Raw genomic sequence first — 15553 nt, forward strand, 5'->3', positions numbered from 1 at the left:
TTCTTAGATATCATTTCAAAATTCTTTTTCTAGATACCTTCTGACCCTTCTCAGTACTATAAGCTGACGGTAGGAAAATACAATACATGGCCTCAAACGTGTCGATCACTCTCCAATATCTAAATTGGAATTGGATGCTTCCTAGGTCGCCTTGCACAAGCGGCCATCTTCACTCTCGGTCCACTCGTCAGACCCGACAGCGGTTCTGGCATAGAAGATATCATTCGGGTCATACTTGGCCTTGATCTTGCGCAAGGTATCATAATTGGTACCGTAGAATACCTCTTTAAAGTTGGGCTGTTGGAAGTCACCCTGCAAAAATAATAAGCATGTAGGCACAATAATGAGGGAAATTGAGAGATAAAGATCATTTTACATACCTCATTCATATAAGCACCGGATTTGGGAGAAAGCGCGGTTAGCTTAGGAATAAAATCTTCAGTCATTTGGCGCTGACGCTCCAACATGAGAGCAGAGTTGTCCCACTCCCACGGTGTCGTCAAAGTAGTATCGATCAGAGCCTCTCGCCAAGCAGGGAGAACCGCGTTGTGGACGTCTCCAGACACCTTGTGGGAGACGTTCAAGCCGACGCCGATGAAGGTACCGCCCGCCTCGGTGATCTCACGGTAAGCAGTCATCAGGGCGTGGTTGTTGTTCTGAACGACCGATCTCGGGACCAGCCAGCCTCCATACTGGGCAGTGCCGACCTGGATAACGCCTTGCATATCCTTGAACTGGCTGTAGTAGCTTTCAAATTGTTTGGCAACCATGTTGTACTTGATGCCGAGCTTATCAAGGCTGTCAGTGAAGGGCTTGAGAAGCGCCACCAAATCACCGACAGGAATGTTGGGACCGGTGATTGGGGCAATCGAGAAGCTGGTATTGGTGAAGTACCAGATGCTCATAGCACCTGCGTCGACGATAGCGGGCAATACGGCGTGAAAGGTCTCGATGGTATTGAAGAAGGTATCTTGCGAGATACCCTCATTCGTGTAGGTCATGTTCAGGCCAGAAACGGGTGTCCCGGGGTGTGCCTTGGAGGTCATGGACCAGACTATACCGTAAGTGCCAGCACCGCCGCCGCTAAGAGCCCAGAAGATATCGGAGTGTTCATTATCGCGGGTAGCAGTGATGAAGTTGCCCTGACCGTCAATGACCTCCCATTTCAGGACTTGATCAGCGCCCAGGCCGTAACGGGAGCCAAGTGCGGAGTGACCACCACCTTGGGTATAGCCACCAGCGAGACCGACGGTGGGGCATTCACCGCCAACAACCTGATAGCCAGTCTTCTCGGCGATCTCGTAGGCTTCATAACCTTGAATGCCAGCACCCATGGTAATGGCTTTGCCAGAATAGTGCTTGTCCTTGTAATCGTGAATTGACAGATCTTTCAGGTGGCGAGTCCAGATTGCAAGGGCTCCCGCACCAGTGGACCGGCCATTGTAGTCATGACCGGTGTTACGGATAACAAGACGAATGTTGTGCTTCGTTGCGAACCTCACAGCGTCGGAAATCTGAGCTGGACTGGTAACATTCAAACTGTAGCGCACATAGTTGCCCAGTGTGCAGGGTTTTGAGATTGGGTGGAACGGGTCACAAACACCATCAGCAAAGAACGGCGCCATAATTGAAGAAGACGATTCATAGCTGTTAGAGGTATAGTTAGTCCTGGCCCTTCCGAGTCATTCTACACGTAACGCTACATACTGCTCCTCGGGAAGTAGCCATCCATCCTTCAAGACTGCACAGGCCTCGTAATTGTAGTTTGGTGCATGGCAAGGGGTGCCAAGAGGCACGGTCTTTACTAGGCGGCCACCGGTGGTCTTGTTTAATTGAGACCAGTCATCACTCGTGGGCCAGTCAACGTCGCCGGGGAAGGAACGGCATGCCGAGGCCGAAGCCCGAGGCAGGACTGCCAACAGCGAGGCAATGAAGGATGCGTGGAAAAACATTATGGTTTGGCTTCGTGGCGTAACAGGCCCTCACTTGAATATTCTCTGCGAAGCTCGAAGTCAGGGGCTTTTCGCTTAGGAGAAAGAAAAATCCACCTTGCCAATATATGTTGCAGCTAATACTAGCCCTGTTAGCCTCTAATGTAAATCCGTGTAAATTCCAAGTTCCGGAGCTCATTGGCCAGCGGGCAAAGCCAACGGGAAGAGCCAACGGGAAGCCTGCCGTTTCCCCACCCTGGAACCTTGAAACTGGATCTCGCAAACTCTAAGATATTTTGAATGGAACACATGGAAGTACACCGCGGTAATTGTACACGTTCAAGGTCTTTATTGCTATGTTCGGATCCTTTAAATATGTTACATTCCTTTTTCTAAATACAAAATTTCATCCGTAATCATATTCCTGTTATAGGCAGACAAGATTCATAGCCTACAAATTATAATTACTGATTTGTGCTAGTGCAACTTAATTACGCCCGATGCAAGCCTCCCCCCACCCAACTGAAATCCTGTACTCCGTACGCTGGGATCGTTGATTATGGATACGATACCCCCTTGCAGAGTCCACCTTGCCCGGGCTGTCGTGGCAGCGTGAAGTCCCCACAAGACAGATATAAACAGTGACATACCACGAGAGATCGGGATTTGCCGTGCTCGGTTCTAGCTCTCTTGGCTGTATGTCTACAACCTTATGTGCGGATATCCAAGCGGATCTCATGGACTGACAGCTATGCGGCTCTGGCTATTTCACTGTTGGCACGATGTAACATACGCGGGGATCGCCGCGGCTCGTGAGTCGATCCAATCCACTGATCAGCAAAGCTTAGTGAACTCGGCAATCTGCCAAAATATACATTTTAGAGACTCGATGGGGGCCAAGGGCTAGGTGTCACATATTTTAAACGGTAGAATACCACCTCTTCAACACAATCAGAGCCATAGATCCAATATGTCAGCATCCTGATCTACTCTCTCGATGCCCTCGGCTCCAAACTCGCTTTCTTGGCGTCTTACCTGCGCATTGCAGAAATAATTTCAAATCCACACATAAAAGGAGCAGCAAGTTACTGTGGTTACGTCCGGGGCGAGCCAGGGGCATATCTTATTCGAAGCGGAGAACTGGAAAGTACATGTGGCTTTGGAGTCGACAGTAAAGTCCGGCGCTGCCTTTTGATTTTGGGGCTGGGCTTACTATTAGGGGATTTAAGATTCGACTTTTGAGCAAAGGGATACAGGAGTACATATGTCGAACACCAAATACGCGTTTCCTTTGCAACGTTTGAACCAGATATACTATGTGGCAACATAGTTGTACCTAAATATATTCTAGATCCATCCAACATATATGCGGGCAAACAAACGATAGGTATGTATCAAGTTCTCCATTCAAAGGCAATGGGCAATTTTCGAGAGTCGCCTCTTGTCTCTCTCAGCAATGAGATTGAAATCTATAAGCAGCTAGTATAGCTAGTAACAAATCATTTACCGAACAATAAGAGAATAGTGTGTATAACAATGAAAAAACAAAGTGGGGGAATCATATGAACAAGTATCATGAAACATGGGACGGGTTTAAAGCTTGCGCAGTTGTACCCAAAGACACTGATGATGACAGTTCGATGGCGGAGATTTGAGGGTTTTGTGATGGGAGCAGAGACAATCCGGAGATTCAGTCGGGAGGTGTGGGTGATGAAATCGGAGCAAAGATTAAGATGAGCTGCAATCAAAGGCCTGCAATAGGTCTCTGATACTATACAGTGTCGAAGTTGAATCCAGTATAAGCTTGGGGCATTCTTCAGAGCGACGGGTCCGTCTTCCATGTGCCTGAGATCGAAATGTTAATATTACATCCACATGAGAGTAATTGGACGAGTCGAAGATATAGACGTACCTCCGAAATTGTGTTTGACAAAAGCCATAGGATCATCCGTATCCCCCGCACCCATCTGCCCGACCCCGGGGCTGAAGCTGGTGATGGGCAGAACAACCACATCCCCAACCTTACGGTGTGTGGTCTGGTGGCTGAAGTCTTCGTAGGTAATGTTTTTATCTCCAGGCTGGATGTTGAAATAGGCCGGGTTGTTGAAGTAGCGGAAGATGGAATCTGTCCAGGCTCCGGGCCCCGTGAACTCCATGATAGTCTTATCCATCTTGCCAACCTTGAGGATGCCCGCCCTTTTCATTCGCAGGGCATGCTCGGTGATATAAGCAACCATATCACGAAGAATTGGGTGTCCGGGTTTCGACACAAAGGTCCACTGGCAGAACTGAATTCGGCGCGAATACCAGTCTTGCCAGTCATCGCGGTCAGGATCAGCCTCAATGCCAACAATGAATCCGATTGTCGATCGATCAAGGTCCTCGGGGAGCCACGTGTGAGCGGGCTTGAGTGCCAAAGTGTCGATATCGCTATACACTCCCCCCCGCGCTAGAAGAACCAAGTATCGAAAGAAGTCCGCCTTCATGACGCCGAGCGGCAGCGAACCATATGCCTCGAATACTTCCGGAATTGATCCGTATAGGTACTTGATCAAATGCTGCTGCGTCTCGTCGGGGATGACTTCATGCGTGAACCCCGGGTGCATCTCTGTCCAGCTGGCCTCGGGGCCGCGAAGGTCTTCGTCGAACCAAAAGGACCCCGGATTGTATTTCCATGTTTGCCAGATGTATGCGGGGAATCTGTTCTCGATTTCGTATGGAAATTGATACCGGAGACGTTCACGAAGCGGTGCTGTCGGTGATGCACCGAAAGGTAATTGCGCTCGACCTTGCGGTGGGGTTTTATGTGCCGAGCTCGCTATCGCTTCTTCCTCTTCTTCTGATATCTTCTTCACCGGTCGGTACCCAGGCGCCCCAGGAACTTCTGGATCTCGGAACGAGCGGAGGATGAGAACAAAAACGATCACGCAGAATATGGAGAGCAGCACCTTGCGCGGGGTGATCATGACAGGCGATGGAGCCGGTGTAGTCGTTAAAAGACTGTCTGAGTTTGCGACAACCGTAGATTGACTGAAAGATAGGAATCAAGCCCACCGTGCTTTTGTGTTCCGTGATCTGCGAGATCGGGGAATTTGATTGGTATGCGATTCGTTCGGCAGTTGTGACAGTCGAGCGATTCCAATTCCTGGGCTAAATAAATTGAGAGGGTGACATATCGTTACGCGGAAGTCTTAGTTGAATGTGACCTCGATGGTCGGAGAAACGGTCAAACCGGAACCAGTATAGGAGTCGCAAAAGAAAACCGCCCAGCAAGAATTATTGGTCACTAGTACCACAGAACAATATGAGAGAGATTCAATCAGAGGAGGCCACGCTGTCTGGCAGCGAGTAGCTTGTCGCCTTGCTGGCCAATTTTCTTAGATGTCGAATATAACAAAAGGGCTGCGTATGCCGGAAGCAGCTTGTAGGGGGTGGAACCGCTCACGTGGCCTCGAGTATGATTGGAATGTAACTTGAACTATGACTGATATTGTTCATTGCCCATTCTCCGATCTGTCCGTGCTTTTCTTCTTTTTTTCTTTCTATAAGCATCTACATTGTTCGTAAGCAATAGTCCTGCTACATAAATTACTTAATTTTGTCCGGCATCCCCACATGAGTTGCTCCTTGCTCGTTTGATGTATCTCGAGCAGGGTGATGATCATCCCAACATAAATGATTGCTGTAGCTTACGGAATAGGGGTGACACTCTTGCCAACTCTAACTACCAGACTGCATAGAACTACAATCAGAGACCAAGTTTATATGTACTTGGAAGTAGTTCAACACTGATTCGCTACACCTGGACAAGCTCTGATAGCGACATGGGCTTCGTTTAGCCGGAGAGTTTCATATAGAACCTATATCATAGAGTCAACTTCATCCTTTGTCCTTAAAGCCCCTTCGATCTGCCAAGCCTCAACCATCTTTGGGATGCTTACTTTTCTTGGCAATGTGCCCAGATGATCAACAAGTACCAAAGGGACTTAGGGTGGAAGTGCTGCTGGCAGTTTCTGAGAGCATCACAAGAAAAGTTAGTCTTGATATAGGAGGAAAGGTAAAAACATGTATAGTCTTGCAGTTTTGGCTCCTGCCGTCTGTCTTGTGATAGCCGTTTGCGTTCCTGGTTACAATGTAGAAGATGAAAGAGGAGAACAGATCGAAATACACAGAGACAGTGAATTCCTTAAGAAATAAACATGCAAAAAAGGGGGTTGGGGACTCCGGTGGGAGGTCAGTCAGCCTATAGTTTCTCCTTATAATTGCGAAGACATTTCTTCCTTTGTCTGTGGTGACACTTGTAACATACAACCTATAACCCTGCTAAGAAGCCATGTTCCGCTTTATTTCAGGAGCTCAGATTTAGATTCAAAGTATTACTTTCAAAAGGCGTGGGTCTAATTTTCCAAATAACGCACTTTGAATATATATGACTATGTACGCGATTGTAGACAAAAGGAAAACAAACGCAAAACAAGAGCAAAATCACAGACTCGCTCCTCCCCAACGCATCAGGGCACACACATTGAGGACCAATTGTTTCCTATTGGATACGCTGCTAAGGTCGAACCAGGGAGTGGCCACCACAGGAATCAATGAGCTTGGCGAGTCCGAACCAAAATACTGGATATAATCATCACTAATGGTGAATTGGAGAAAGCGAACGAAGTGTTGCGTAGCGTGAATGACTATAACGCTTTCATTGGGCTCGGAGCCAACAAGCCTAACCAACAGAGCCTCGCATGTCATCTGGGCTAGACATCCGTCCGAGATGGTCGGTCTGCCCTCCTCAAGCCATTGAAATCTTCTCTTAGCTTCTAAGATTGCTACACGATTGTTTTTGAGCGTAAAGACGCCCTTACCGATTGTTTATCATAAACTTACCGATGTATACTCTTCTGTATTTGTTATGTACGCAGTCGAAATTTCGGTTTATTTTGTGGATGACAATGTGTTTTTGTGCCTATATGCTATGGCGGCTACCAATGCATCACCCAAGGATATCCACGGAGCGTTGGAAAGGACTTTGTCAGGAACAGTGCCTAGGTAGATGCCCACGTAGGGGAGACGTTGTGATTAGCCTAGAATGGCATCGCGCTCTCCTTAAGCGCCGAGCCTCTTCACACCCCAATTTCCCTCCCCAATGGAAACTAGGAGCACAGCAACTACGGTCAGAATTTAGCGCTCTTGGACCAGATGACACCCAAGGAATCTAGTTGAAGTACGGAGTACATACGGGTTACTGGGCTTTTGTGGATCATTGTGATCAAGAAATTCTTGAACGCTGAACTTGCAAGGCCACTAACACTGGATGAGAACCCACAAACGTGGACTGTTGAATGTGATTTATTCGCGCTTTGTTTTGGCTGGAAGTATCAAATTACTGAAACTCAGAAGAATTGGAAGTTGTTGATCCCGGAACATAAGTAGCACCCAACCCAACACACTTGGTGACCAAGCCTAACGCACACCGTGTGTGTTGGGCGCTTGGCACGGTTAGAGGTAAGATGGATATTCCTTCGAGTCATGACATTCTCCTATCTGGATATAATCCTGGAAGGCGGCCAAGACGCGCATCAAACCCCTTCATATTCCTACTCTCCTCAACTTTTTGCTTGTAAGTGTCTTCAATATGCCGGCTACTGGTGTGATTTCACTTGCAGAGCTCATGAGCCGTCATCGCGATCTCTTGATCCAATCGATATGCTGGACTTCTCGTTATCTGGAAAAGTTGGGCTGTCGATTTGAATATCTTGATGACCATGTGCCAATATATGATATTGAGCCTGATGCAAACACACGTCAACCAATTGATAATGGAAGCAAGCCCGGAAAACGGAGGGAATCAACTTTAAATCACGAGGCACACTTTGCAAATCCCTTGTATGATATAGGAGCCGGGACACCTCCTTCGAATTTCTTCTATCCCCCATGCTCAACCGGACATGGTGAGCAATGAACATTGTTCCTTCTAATGAATTGGTCCATTTCAATGTAACTAATATGTTCTCATAGTGAAGCACCCTATCTCTTTTTTGCAAATAAGAGGATCCATCGACCTCAGTTCCACGTCTACTATCGATGTCGTAAACGCAGCCAGCCAGCTGGATACTGCGACAGAATGCATAGACTGGCCTACCATCAAGCACAAAAGAGTCCTATTCCACCCCATTGAAGGCTTGAAAGAGTGAATCCAAGTTGAGGTTGCCCTCGGTCAGCCACTTGGCTCATTCGATACCTCAGATCCAGTTGATCCAGTCATCCCACCGGGAGGAACAAGAAAAGCCCAAGATGACGAGGACGTAATCCACATCCAGAGAACAAAGGTAGTCAAAAAGAAGACCAAAAGGAAAATAAAGACGGTACCGTCCAGCAACGAGTTATTGTGATCTGTCCATATACCTTTGATTTTTAGATTTATGTTGCATCTAGCTCTCGGCGTTTGAGACTTCCCCATAAGGGTCACGACTTCATAATCGCATAACGGTATAGGACAAATCAGCTACATATGAAATTGGGTCCTTTCCTTAGCTTGTCTGATGAAAGTTGTAAATAATAATTGCCCTATGTTCTACATTCCGAGGTACCTGGGTACCTACCTAGGTTTATACTTCGACGCTTGACTCTCCCGCGGTCGGCCAATCACCGATGTCAGTGATGACGCCACTGCTTAGTGCCTGAGGTATCCACATATTCTTCCCCCGATAGCCTTGAACCTGGGAAGCTTTCTTTCTGAGTCTCACAGATCACAGGCTTTGAAAATGCAATCGTTTCGACGCGCTGCTCGCGTGGCTTCACGTACAATTCGAAACCAGCCATGGCGACCAGGCAAATCCCCCGTGAAGCCCGCGGGGCCACATCGGACTTTATCGGCGCAATGGAAGACCACCCGGGCATTGCATACCGTGTCACCGCGAAAATCAGCAGCAGTTATCGCGGAGTCAAATGAAAGAGACTCATCCAACCCAGCGATGTCATTCCCCTGTCTTGACGCCCAAGAAGCAAAGTCAGCGCAGCTCTCCGCTCGGTCGCTGCAATCCGGACCCGAACCTTCATACACCACCGGGAGACACGAATTATACCACTGTGAACAGCCACTTCTACTCGACTGGGGTGGTGTGCTCACAGAATTTGACGTTGCCTACGAAACATGGGGCCAATTAAATGGTGACAAGAGCAATGCCATCCTCCTGCATACTGGCTTGTCCGCCTCAAGCCACGCCCACAGCACAGCGTCTAACCCCAAGCCCGGCTGGTGGGAGAAGTTTATTGGGCCCGGATTGCCACTGGATACCAATAAATACCATATCATATGCACTAATGTCCTCGGAGGATGTTACGGTAGTACAGGGCCGTCTTCCCTCGATCCGTCCGACGGAAAGCGGTACGCAACTCGCTTCCCGATCCTGACTTTAGACGATATGGTACGCGCTCAATTCCGACTTCTTGATGGCCTTGGAATCAAAAAGCTCGCTGCCTCTGTCGGATCTAGCATGGGTGGCATGCAAAGTCTCGCAGCCGGCGTCCTCTTCCCGGAGCGGGTCAACAAGATTGTCAGTATCAGTGGTTGCGCCCGCAGCCACCCTTACAGTATAGCGATGCGGCACACGCAGCGGCAGGTGCTGATGATGGACCCCAACTGGGCTCGTGGGTTCTACTACGACGGAATCCCACCCCACTCTGGTATGAAGCTAGCGCGCGAGATCGCAACCGTGACGTACCGTAGCGGGCCAGAATGGGAGATGCGATTTGGTCGTCAGCGTGCAGACCCCAGCAAACAGCCTGCCCTGTGTCCCGACTTCCTTATTGAGACGTACCTCGACCATGCTGGTGAGAAGTTCTGTCTCGAGTACGATCCCAACAGTCTTCTTTATGTCTCTAAGGCCATGGACTTGTTTGATCTAGGCCATGCTCATCAGACTGCCACTCTGAAACGCCGCGCAGAGTCTGAGTATCGTATTGCGCATGGCGGTGACGCACTTAATGCCTCGGACCCCGCTTGCAGTCTGACTCTTCCAGACAAGCCCTATGAGGAGCAGCCTGGATCAGCCTCCAAGACCCCACTGGACGAGTCTGTATCCGCCGAACCAGTGGACGGTCCTCCTCGCGATCTTGTTGCCGGCCTTGCGCCTCTCAAGAATCACCCTGTGCTTGTTATGGGTGTGGCGAGTGACATTCTCTTCCCGGCATGGCAGCAGCGGGAGATCGCCGAGACGCTCCGTGCTGGAGGCAACAAAAGAGTCGAACATGTCGAGCTTGGTGACGACTTATCACTCTTTGGCCATGACACTTTCTTGTTGGATCTCAAGAACATCGGTGGCGCATTGGGCAAGTTCCTACGCTAATCGCGTGGCTTGTTGTGTCTGAGACGATGGTAAATAATATAAATCTGTACATTCGTCGTTAAGCGTACGACTTTTGGCATTGGGGAGGCGTTTTACATTTGCGAAATGGCATACCTCTTCTCTATCCTTATAAGCAGCTCTAGGGAATCAATGGATACCCGGATACCCCCTGTCAGTCCAAGTAGCTATTGCATGAGAAAGGAACACAAGTCTATACAAATTATTTCATTTGATTCTATCAATATACTTAATGTGTAAGAACTCTCGCCCTCAGTTTGCTCTCGGTTTTCATAACTGGCTTCCAGCCGTATACATAGTCCACGGACACGAAATGTCACGGATGGAGCAGTCTCAGGCGGATGCCTGCAGAATTGGCTTATGTTCGTCTTCAAGACAAACTCATCACAGGGCGAGTAGAAGAAACGAACAAAATGACACAACCTACCAAGTCCATGATTCCAGAATGACAACCCATTCTCTAAATAACAAAGAGAAACAAAAGCCAGGATATCTTATACGAATGTCACCCCCTAAGTAAGTATCACCAACAAACCAGGAGAACCTATAGCGGTTCATAGAAAGACCGAGTAAGAAACATAACGCCCACAAATCCCACGGGCCCATAAGACGCATACCGGTAACAAATCAGTTCATCAGACAGAGTAGGAAATCTCAGAAAGTCACTGATAGTCGGATGTTTATTGCCGATTAGCCCTTTTGGGACATCACCAAGATATCATCCCAGGGCTTGAATGAATATGGCCGAAAATGAGGGAGAAGAAAAGAGATAAGAAAGGGGGAGGGAGCAGGTGTATGTCGGAGATCAGTGCAGGCCCAAATTCCAAAAAGCAAAGTTGCTTTCATTCGTTTGCAAGCTAATGCGCTGGAATATACATGTGGACGCGCCTCAGCGCGTCACATAATGAATGGCTCTCTTCAACAGGGGGGAACAACAACCGCATATAACATATACCATTCCATCGCAGTGGCTGTATGATATATCCTCAAAAGACTTGCTCAAAAAGGTAGTAGCTTATTATCTCAATATTGCTAAAAGATATGCGGTCAGATCTTAGAATTAGCAGGTGTTGTGGCTGTGTTGGTAGCCTCATGAAACAAGTGTTACCGTTGGCTTGTCTCCACCGACTCGGCATTGGAGTCATCTTGAAGACAGCATACAGCCACTTCATCTAATCAAGGGTGCCAAAGCTGAGCTTGATAGATGTTCCATCGGGAATATTGGACAAGAAGCAGAGGTCAGTTAAGTCAGGGGATTTACATTCTCCCGTTCCGGTGCCATCCTGCTTGCTGCCTAAGGCAGAACTGATTTTTCAATACCTAGAGCTTTCCTACTGTGGGGTCTCTTTATATGAGATATACTCTATTGGTACGTAGCCTAAGAATGTTTTTATCAAGTCATTTGAATTTGTATCTCTTTGACTCAGCGGGCTTCAGGCGTTCGCTCAGATCAACAATCGCAGCGGCGCAGGGCGTTTGCTCTAAACTCCGTTCCCTTCTTATATGTAGAACTGCTAAATTCTCTCATTCAAGGCGGTTTGGCCGAGTGGTCTAAGGCGATTGACTAGAAATCAATTCTCTTCGGAGGCGCATGTTCGAATCATGCAGCCGTCGCAACGATATCTTTTTTTTTCTCTTTTTTTCCCGGTTCTTCCAAGGTGTGCAATGATCCCTCTTCGGAATCCAATTTTCTATTTCTTCGCCATTCAAAGGAAGATGTACCTTTGTACCGAGATGTCCCCGACCAATACTAGCATATCTGCAGAATGCCTGATCAGGTCAGAACAACACCGAGCCTGCTGACTGAACTACCCAATTCAGACATAAACAGCGCCGCTAAAGTGTGGATCCTATGTCCCATTCCCCACACTCGATGTCATATGTACTACCCTCCACGTACAAAAGGAATTGAAGTAAGCCTGTTTCCCACAATGCTAGAGAATATATCTTCATATCGCAATCATACCTCTAGCAGGCATGGCACAGTCGAAGGAATGGCAGAAGATGCTCCGCGGAGAGCTATACTGGGCGTGGGACGAGGATCTGCAGGCAAATCGAACAAGGTGTAAACAGGCCTGTGATGATTTCAATGCCGCCGGGGCTGCAACAAGGCGTCGAAAAGTAGAGCTGTGGAGAAAGTGAGCTTGAACGGTGTGATCAGAGTGATCATTTAATATTGCCCGGGTGACCTTTGGGCTGACCATATGTGTTTCCAGTATTGTTTGCGATACACGTCCAATGCCACAATTGAACCCAGACCCAAAAGAAGACGAGGCACTTTTCGAAGAGACTGATCCCTTCGTTGATGGACCAATTTCCGTGGACCATGGTCTGAATTTTAAGGTCGGCAAAGGCACCTTTCTTAACTTCAACCTTCTCGTGCTCGACACTTGCCTGATCACTATCGGAGAACGGGTACTGTTTGGTCCAAATGTCTGCCTCTATGGTGCGACCCACCCCATGGATCCGGCTGTTCGACAAGGGTTGAAGGGACCAGAGTGTGGAAAGGAAGTGCATATCGAAGATGACGTATGGATTGGTGGTAGTGTGATCGTGCTGGCAGGCGTGCGAATCGGAAAGGGGAGCACGGTTGGAGCTGGCTCGGTGGTAACAAAGGTCAGCAGACTGAGATTGAGTATCTCTAATTCCTCGTTGAGAGAAGCAGGACTGACTTTTGCAGGACGTCCCTCCCTTTCACTTTGCTGCAGGCAATCCCGCCCGAGTCATTCGTCGGATTGAAACGAGCATGAACCCTGAGAAGCAGCAATGATTGTCGGTTTGGCATGGAAATTATTGTTTGCTGCAGCTGACTTGAGTGTTCTCTAGTAGATTTGTCCAATAGAATTCACTTTTGAGCGCCAGATGAATTTTGGTCTTCGTACCAGGGTTCGACATAAGATATAGAAGCAGGGTATTACACGGCAGGAGATGGTGTGGCCATAGGGGACGGGACTTCAATTATAAGATTGCATCTTCCAGAATGATTAAACCAAGTTACAAGATTGTGAACCCACCCATACTGACTCGGGCAATTCTAAATTGCGCCGATACTCCCCCTCCAAAGAAAACCGTCACACAAGAGCATCTCACCAACCCAAATGGAACGAGTAGAAAGTCATAGTGAGCTCATAAATCACGAAGTCGTGGATGAGAGCAATGCTGGCCCTCAACCTGAAGCAGCAAGCAGCTTTTCGGTATCCGATGATGATATTCTGCGCGCGCAAGGTCATGAAGCAGTATTCAAGAGATCATTCTCTGTCGTTGCATCCCTCGGTTTTGCATTCAAGTATGTTGCTATCTGATTATATTTTGCAGTGATTATGCTGAAGTGTCCAGTATCACGAATGCTTGGGTAGGCGCACTAAGCAACTTCGGACAAAATCTCATATATGGAGGGTCACAAGTGGCTCTGCTTTCTGTTATCATTGCTTGCTTTGTGCAGTGGATCATAACCCTCGGACTCTCTGAACTGGCTTCGGCATTTCCCTCATCTGGAGTAAGTCATCTACAGCGTGCTTGTTCACCAGGAAGCACAGCCTTGCTGAATTGCTGGCACCATCCTACAGGGCCAGTACCACTTTGTCTACATTATCGCCCCCCAGAAGCACAAGAGATTTGCTGCCTTCATGACAGGTTGGATGTCTATACTCGGATGGTGGATGGTGACATGTTCTGGCTTGTCTCTTGTGGCCAAAGCAGCCCTGGGGCTTGGTCAATTTCTATATCCGGATTTCGAGATTAAACAATGGCATGAATACTGCGTGTATCTTGCTTCTATCATTGTAACAAGTCAGACACCACGACTGTCAAGTTGGTTTGTTCTCATTGCTGACTCGGATCATCGTAATAGTGACACCCCTTCTCTTATGTCCCAAAAAGATACCACTCATTACATCATGGTCTTTATATCTCGCCTTGTCTGGATTCGCCATTTGGTTTATAACCACTCTCGCCATGAGCCAACAGACAAATACTAGGTCACCTATAGTTAGGTCCGGTCAAGGCACAAGTGGGTGGAACAATGGCACTGCCTGGCTTCTCGGAATCATCAATTCAATGTATTGCTTCGGTGCCAGTGACGGAGCAATCCATATCGCCGAAGAAATGCGATCACCAGGTCGTCGACTCCCACAAATCATGTCAGCCAAGACCGGTTTCATTCTCTGTCTGTGACACCCAATTTGGTTACCGAGCTTACTGACCAAGCACAGGAACATGACAATGGCCATTGGCCTTTGCACAGCAGTACCACTATTAGCAGTCCTGATAGTTGCCATGGAGGACATGGACCGAGTAATGAATTTCGGAATGCCTGCTGTGGAACTATTATACGAGGCAACAGGATCAACACGGGTGACTGTCGCACTGAGCGTACTCCTGACAATCATATATATAGCATGCCTTCCTCCACAGTGGGTCAGCTGTGGGCGTCTTGCATGGGCCTTCGCAAGAGATCGAGGTACTCCATTCCCCGATTTCTTCGACAAGATAGACAAGCAGCTCCAATTCCCGCTTCGCACGACTATAGCCTCGATGGTTTTTGCTGCTATCTACGGTGTCATATATCTTGCCAGCACTACGGCTTTCAACTCTATCATTACCTCGGCCGTTACGCTATTGAATTTGAGTTACGCAATTCCTCAGGCCATCCTCGCTACGCGAGGTCGTAAGCAGTGTCTGCCAAAGCGGCCACTGGATCTTGGTCGATGGGGCTATATCTGTAATATTTTTGCTCCGCTGTGGATTATAGTCGTGGGTGTTATGGTATGTTTCCCACCTACTCTTCCAGTCACTCTTGGCTCGATGAACTACAGTGGACCCGTTTTGGTAGGACTGTTTCTTATCATTCTTGTTTTCTGGATTTTGATAGGTGATGAGTTCAAAGGTCCTAATATTGACTGGGAGATGTTGAAACTCAAGAATGAGGCTTTAAGCGACGCTTCGACAGGTATTGTTGAGCCGAACATCAACCGAACAACCTCGCTAGATTTGTGAGGCTTGAGAAGGATGGACATGCAATAATTTTGGGTCCGCTATTAGCTATGACCTTTACCAGTTTTGTCAAGGCTTAGCAATCAAATTGTGCTTGTATTCAAGGAACTAATACGGGAGCAAACTACCACTAGTTGAAGAGGTGGAACAATTTGTGATTTAATATCACATAAAGATCATGAGAGTTATGTATTAGAAACCACCAGGCCCCATACCAAATTAAACAACCATCATGAGTTGATTCGGGGAAGAAGTGTCCGAGATCCC

The 15553-nt window shown here is 47.9% G+C and overlaps 5 protein-coding genes across 5 annotated transcripts; 3 read left to right on the top strand and 2 right to left on the bottom strand.

Moving 5' to 3' along the window:
- Positions 1–141: 141 nt before the first annotated feature.
- Positions 142–1952, bottom strand: N7500_007015 (FAD-binding oxidoreductase; the record flags this gene model as incomplete). Its single annotated transcript, XM_056678159.1, has 3 exons — positions 142–312; positions 381–1647; positions 1708–1952. 3 exons carry the CDS (start codon positions 1950–1952, stop codon positions 142–144), a joined length of 1683 nt encoding a protein of 560 aa, XP_056533159.1.
- A 1795-nt stretch (positions 1953–3747) lies between these two features.
- N7500_007016 (glycosyltransferase family 32 protein) lies at positions 3748–4897 on the bottom strand (the record flags this gene model as incomplete). The annotated part of the gene is made up of 2 exons (XM_056678160.1): positions 3748–3776; positions 3844–4897. The coding sequence occupies 2 exons, from the start codon at positions 4895–4897 to the stop codon at positions 3748–3750; spliced, it is 1083 nt and encodes a 360-aa protein (XP_056533160.1).
- Positions 4898–8692: 3795 nt separating this feature from the next.
- Positions 8693–10276, top strand: N7500_007017 (homoserine O-acetyltransferase family protein; the record flags this gene model as incomplete). Its single annotated transcript, XM_056678161.1, has 1 exon — positions 8693–10276. One exon carries the CDS (start codon positions 8693–8695, stop codon positions 10274–10276), a length of 1584 nt encoding a protein of 527 aa, XP_056533161.1.
- A 1995-nt stretch (positions 10277–12271) lies between these two features.
- Positions 12272–13064, top strand: N7500_007018 (sugar O-acetyltransferase; the record flags this gene model as incomplete). Its single annotated transcript, XM_056678162.1, has 3 exons — positions 12272–12432; positions 12511–12910; positions 12975–13064. The coding sequence occupies 3 exons, from the start codon at positions 12272–12274 to the stop codon at positions 13062–13064; spliced, it is 651 nt and encodes a 216-aa protein (XP_056533162.1).
- Positions 13065–13392: 328 nt separating this feature from the next.
- N7500_007019 (uncharacterized protein) lies at positions 13393–15366 on the top strand (the record flags this gene model as incomplete). The annotated part of the gene is made up of 6 exons (XM_056678163.1): positions 13393–13580; positions 13631–13790; positions 13861–14083; positions 14145–14433; positions 14506–15285; positions 15351–15366. 6 exons carry the CDS (start codon positions 13393–13395, stop codon positions 15364–15366), a joined length of 1656 nt encoding a protein of 551 aa, XP_056533163.1.
- Positions 15367–15553: the final 187 nt, after the last annotated feature.

The sequence above is a fragment of the Penicillium coprophilum genome (genome assembly GCF_028826855.1).
Source record: "Penicillium coprophilum strain IBT 35676 chromosome Unknown utg000004l_segment0_segment0, whole genome shotgun sequence".
In the NCBI taxonomy this organism is placed as follows: domain Eukaryota; kingdom Fungi; phylum Ascomycota; class Eurotiomycetes; order Eurotiales; family Aspergillaceae; genus Penicillium; species Penicillium coprophilum.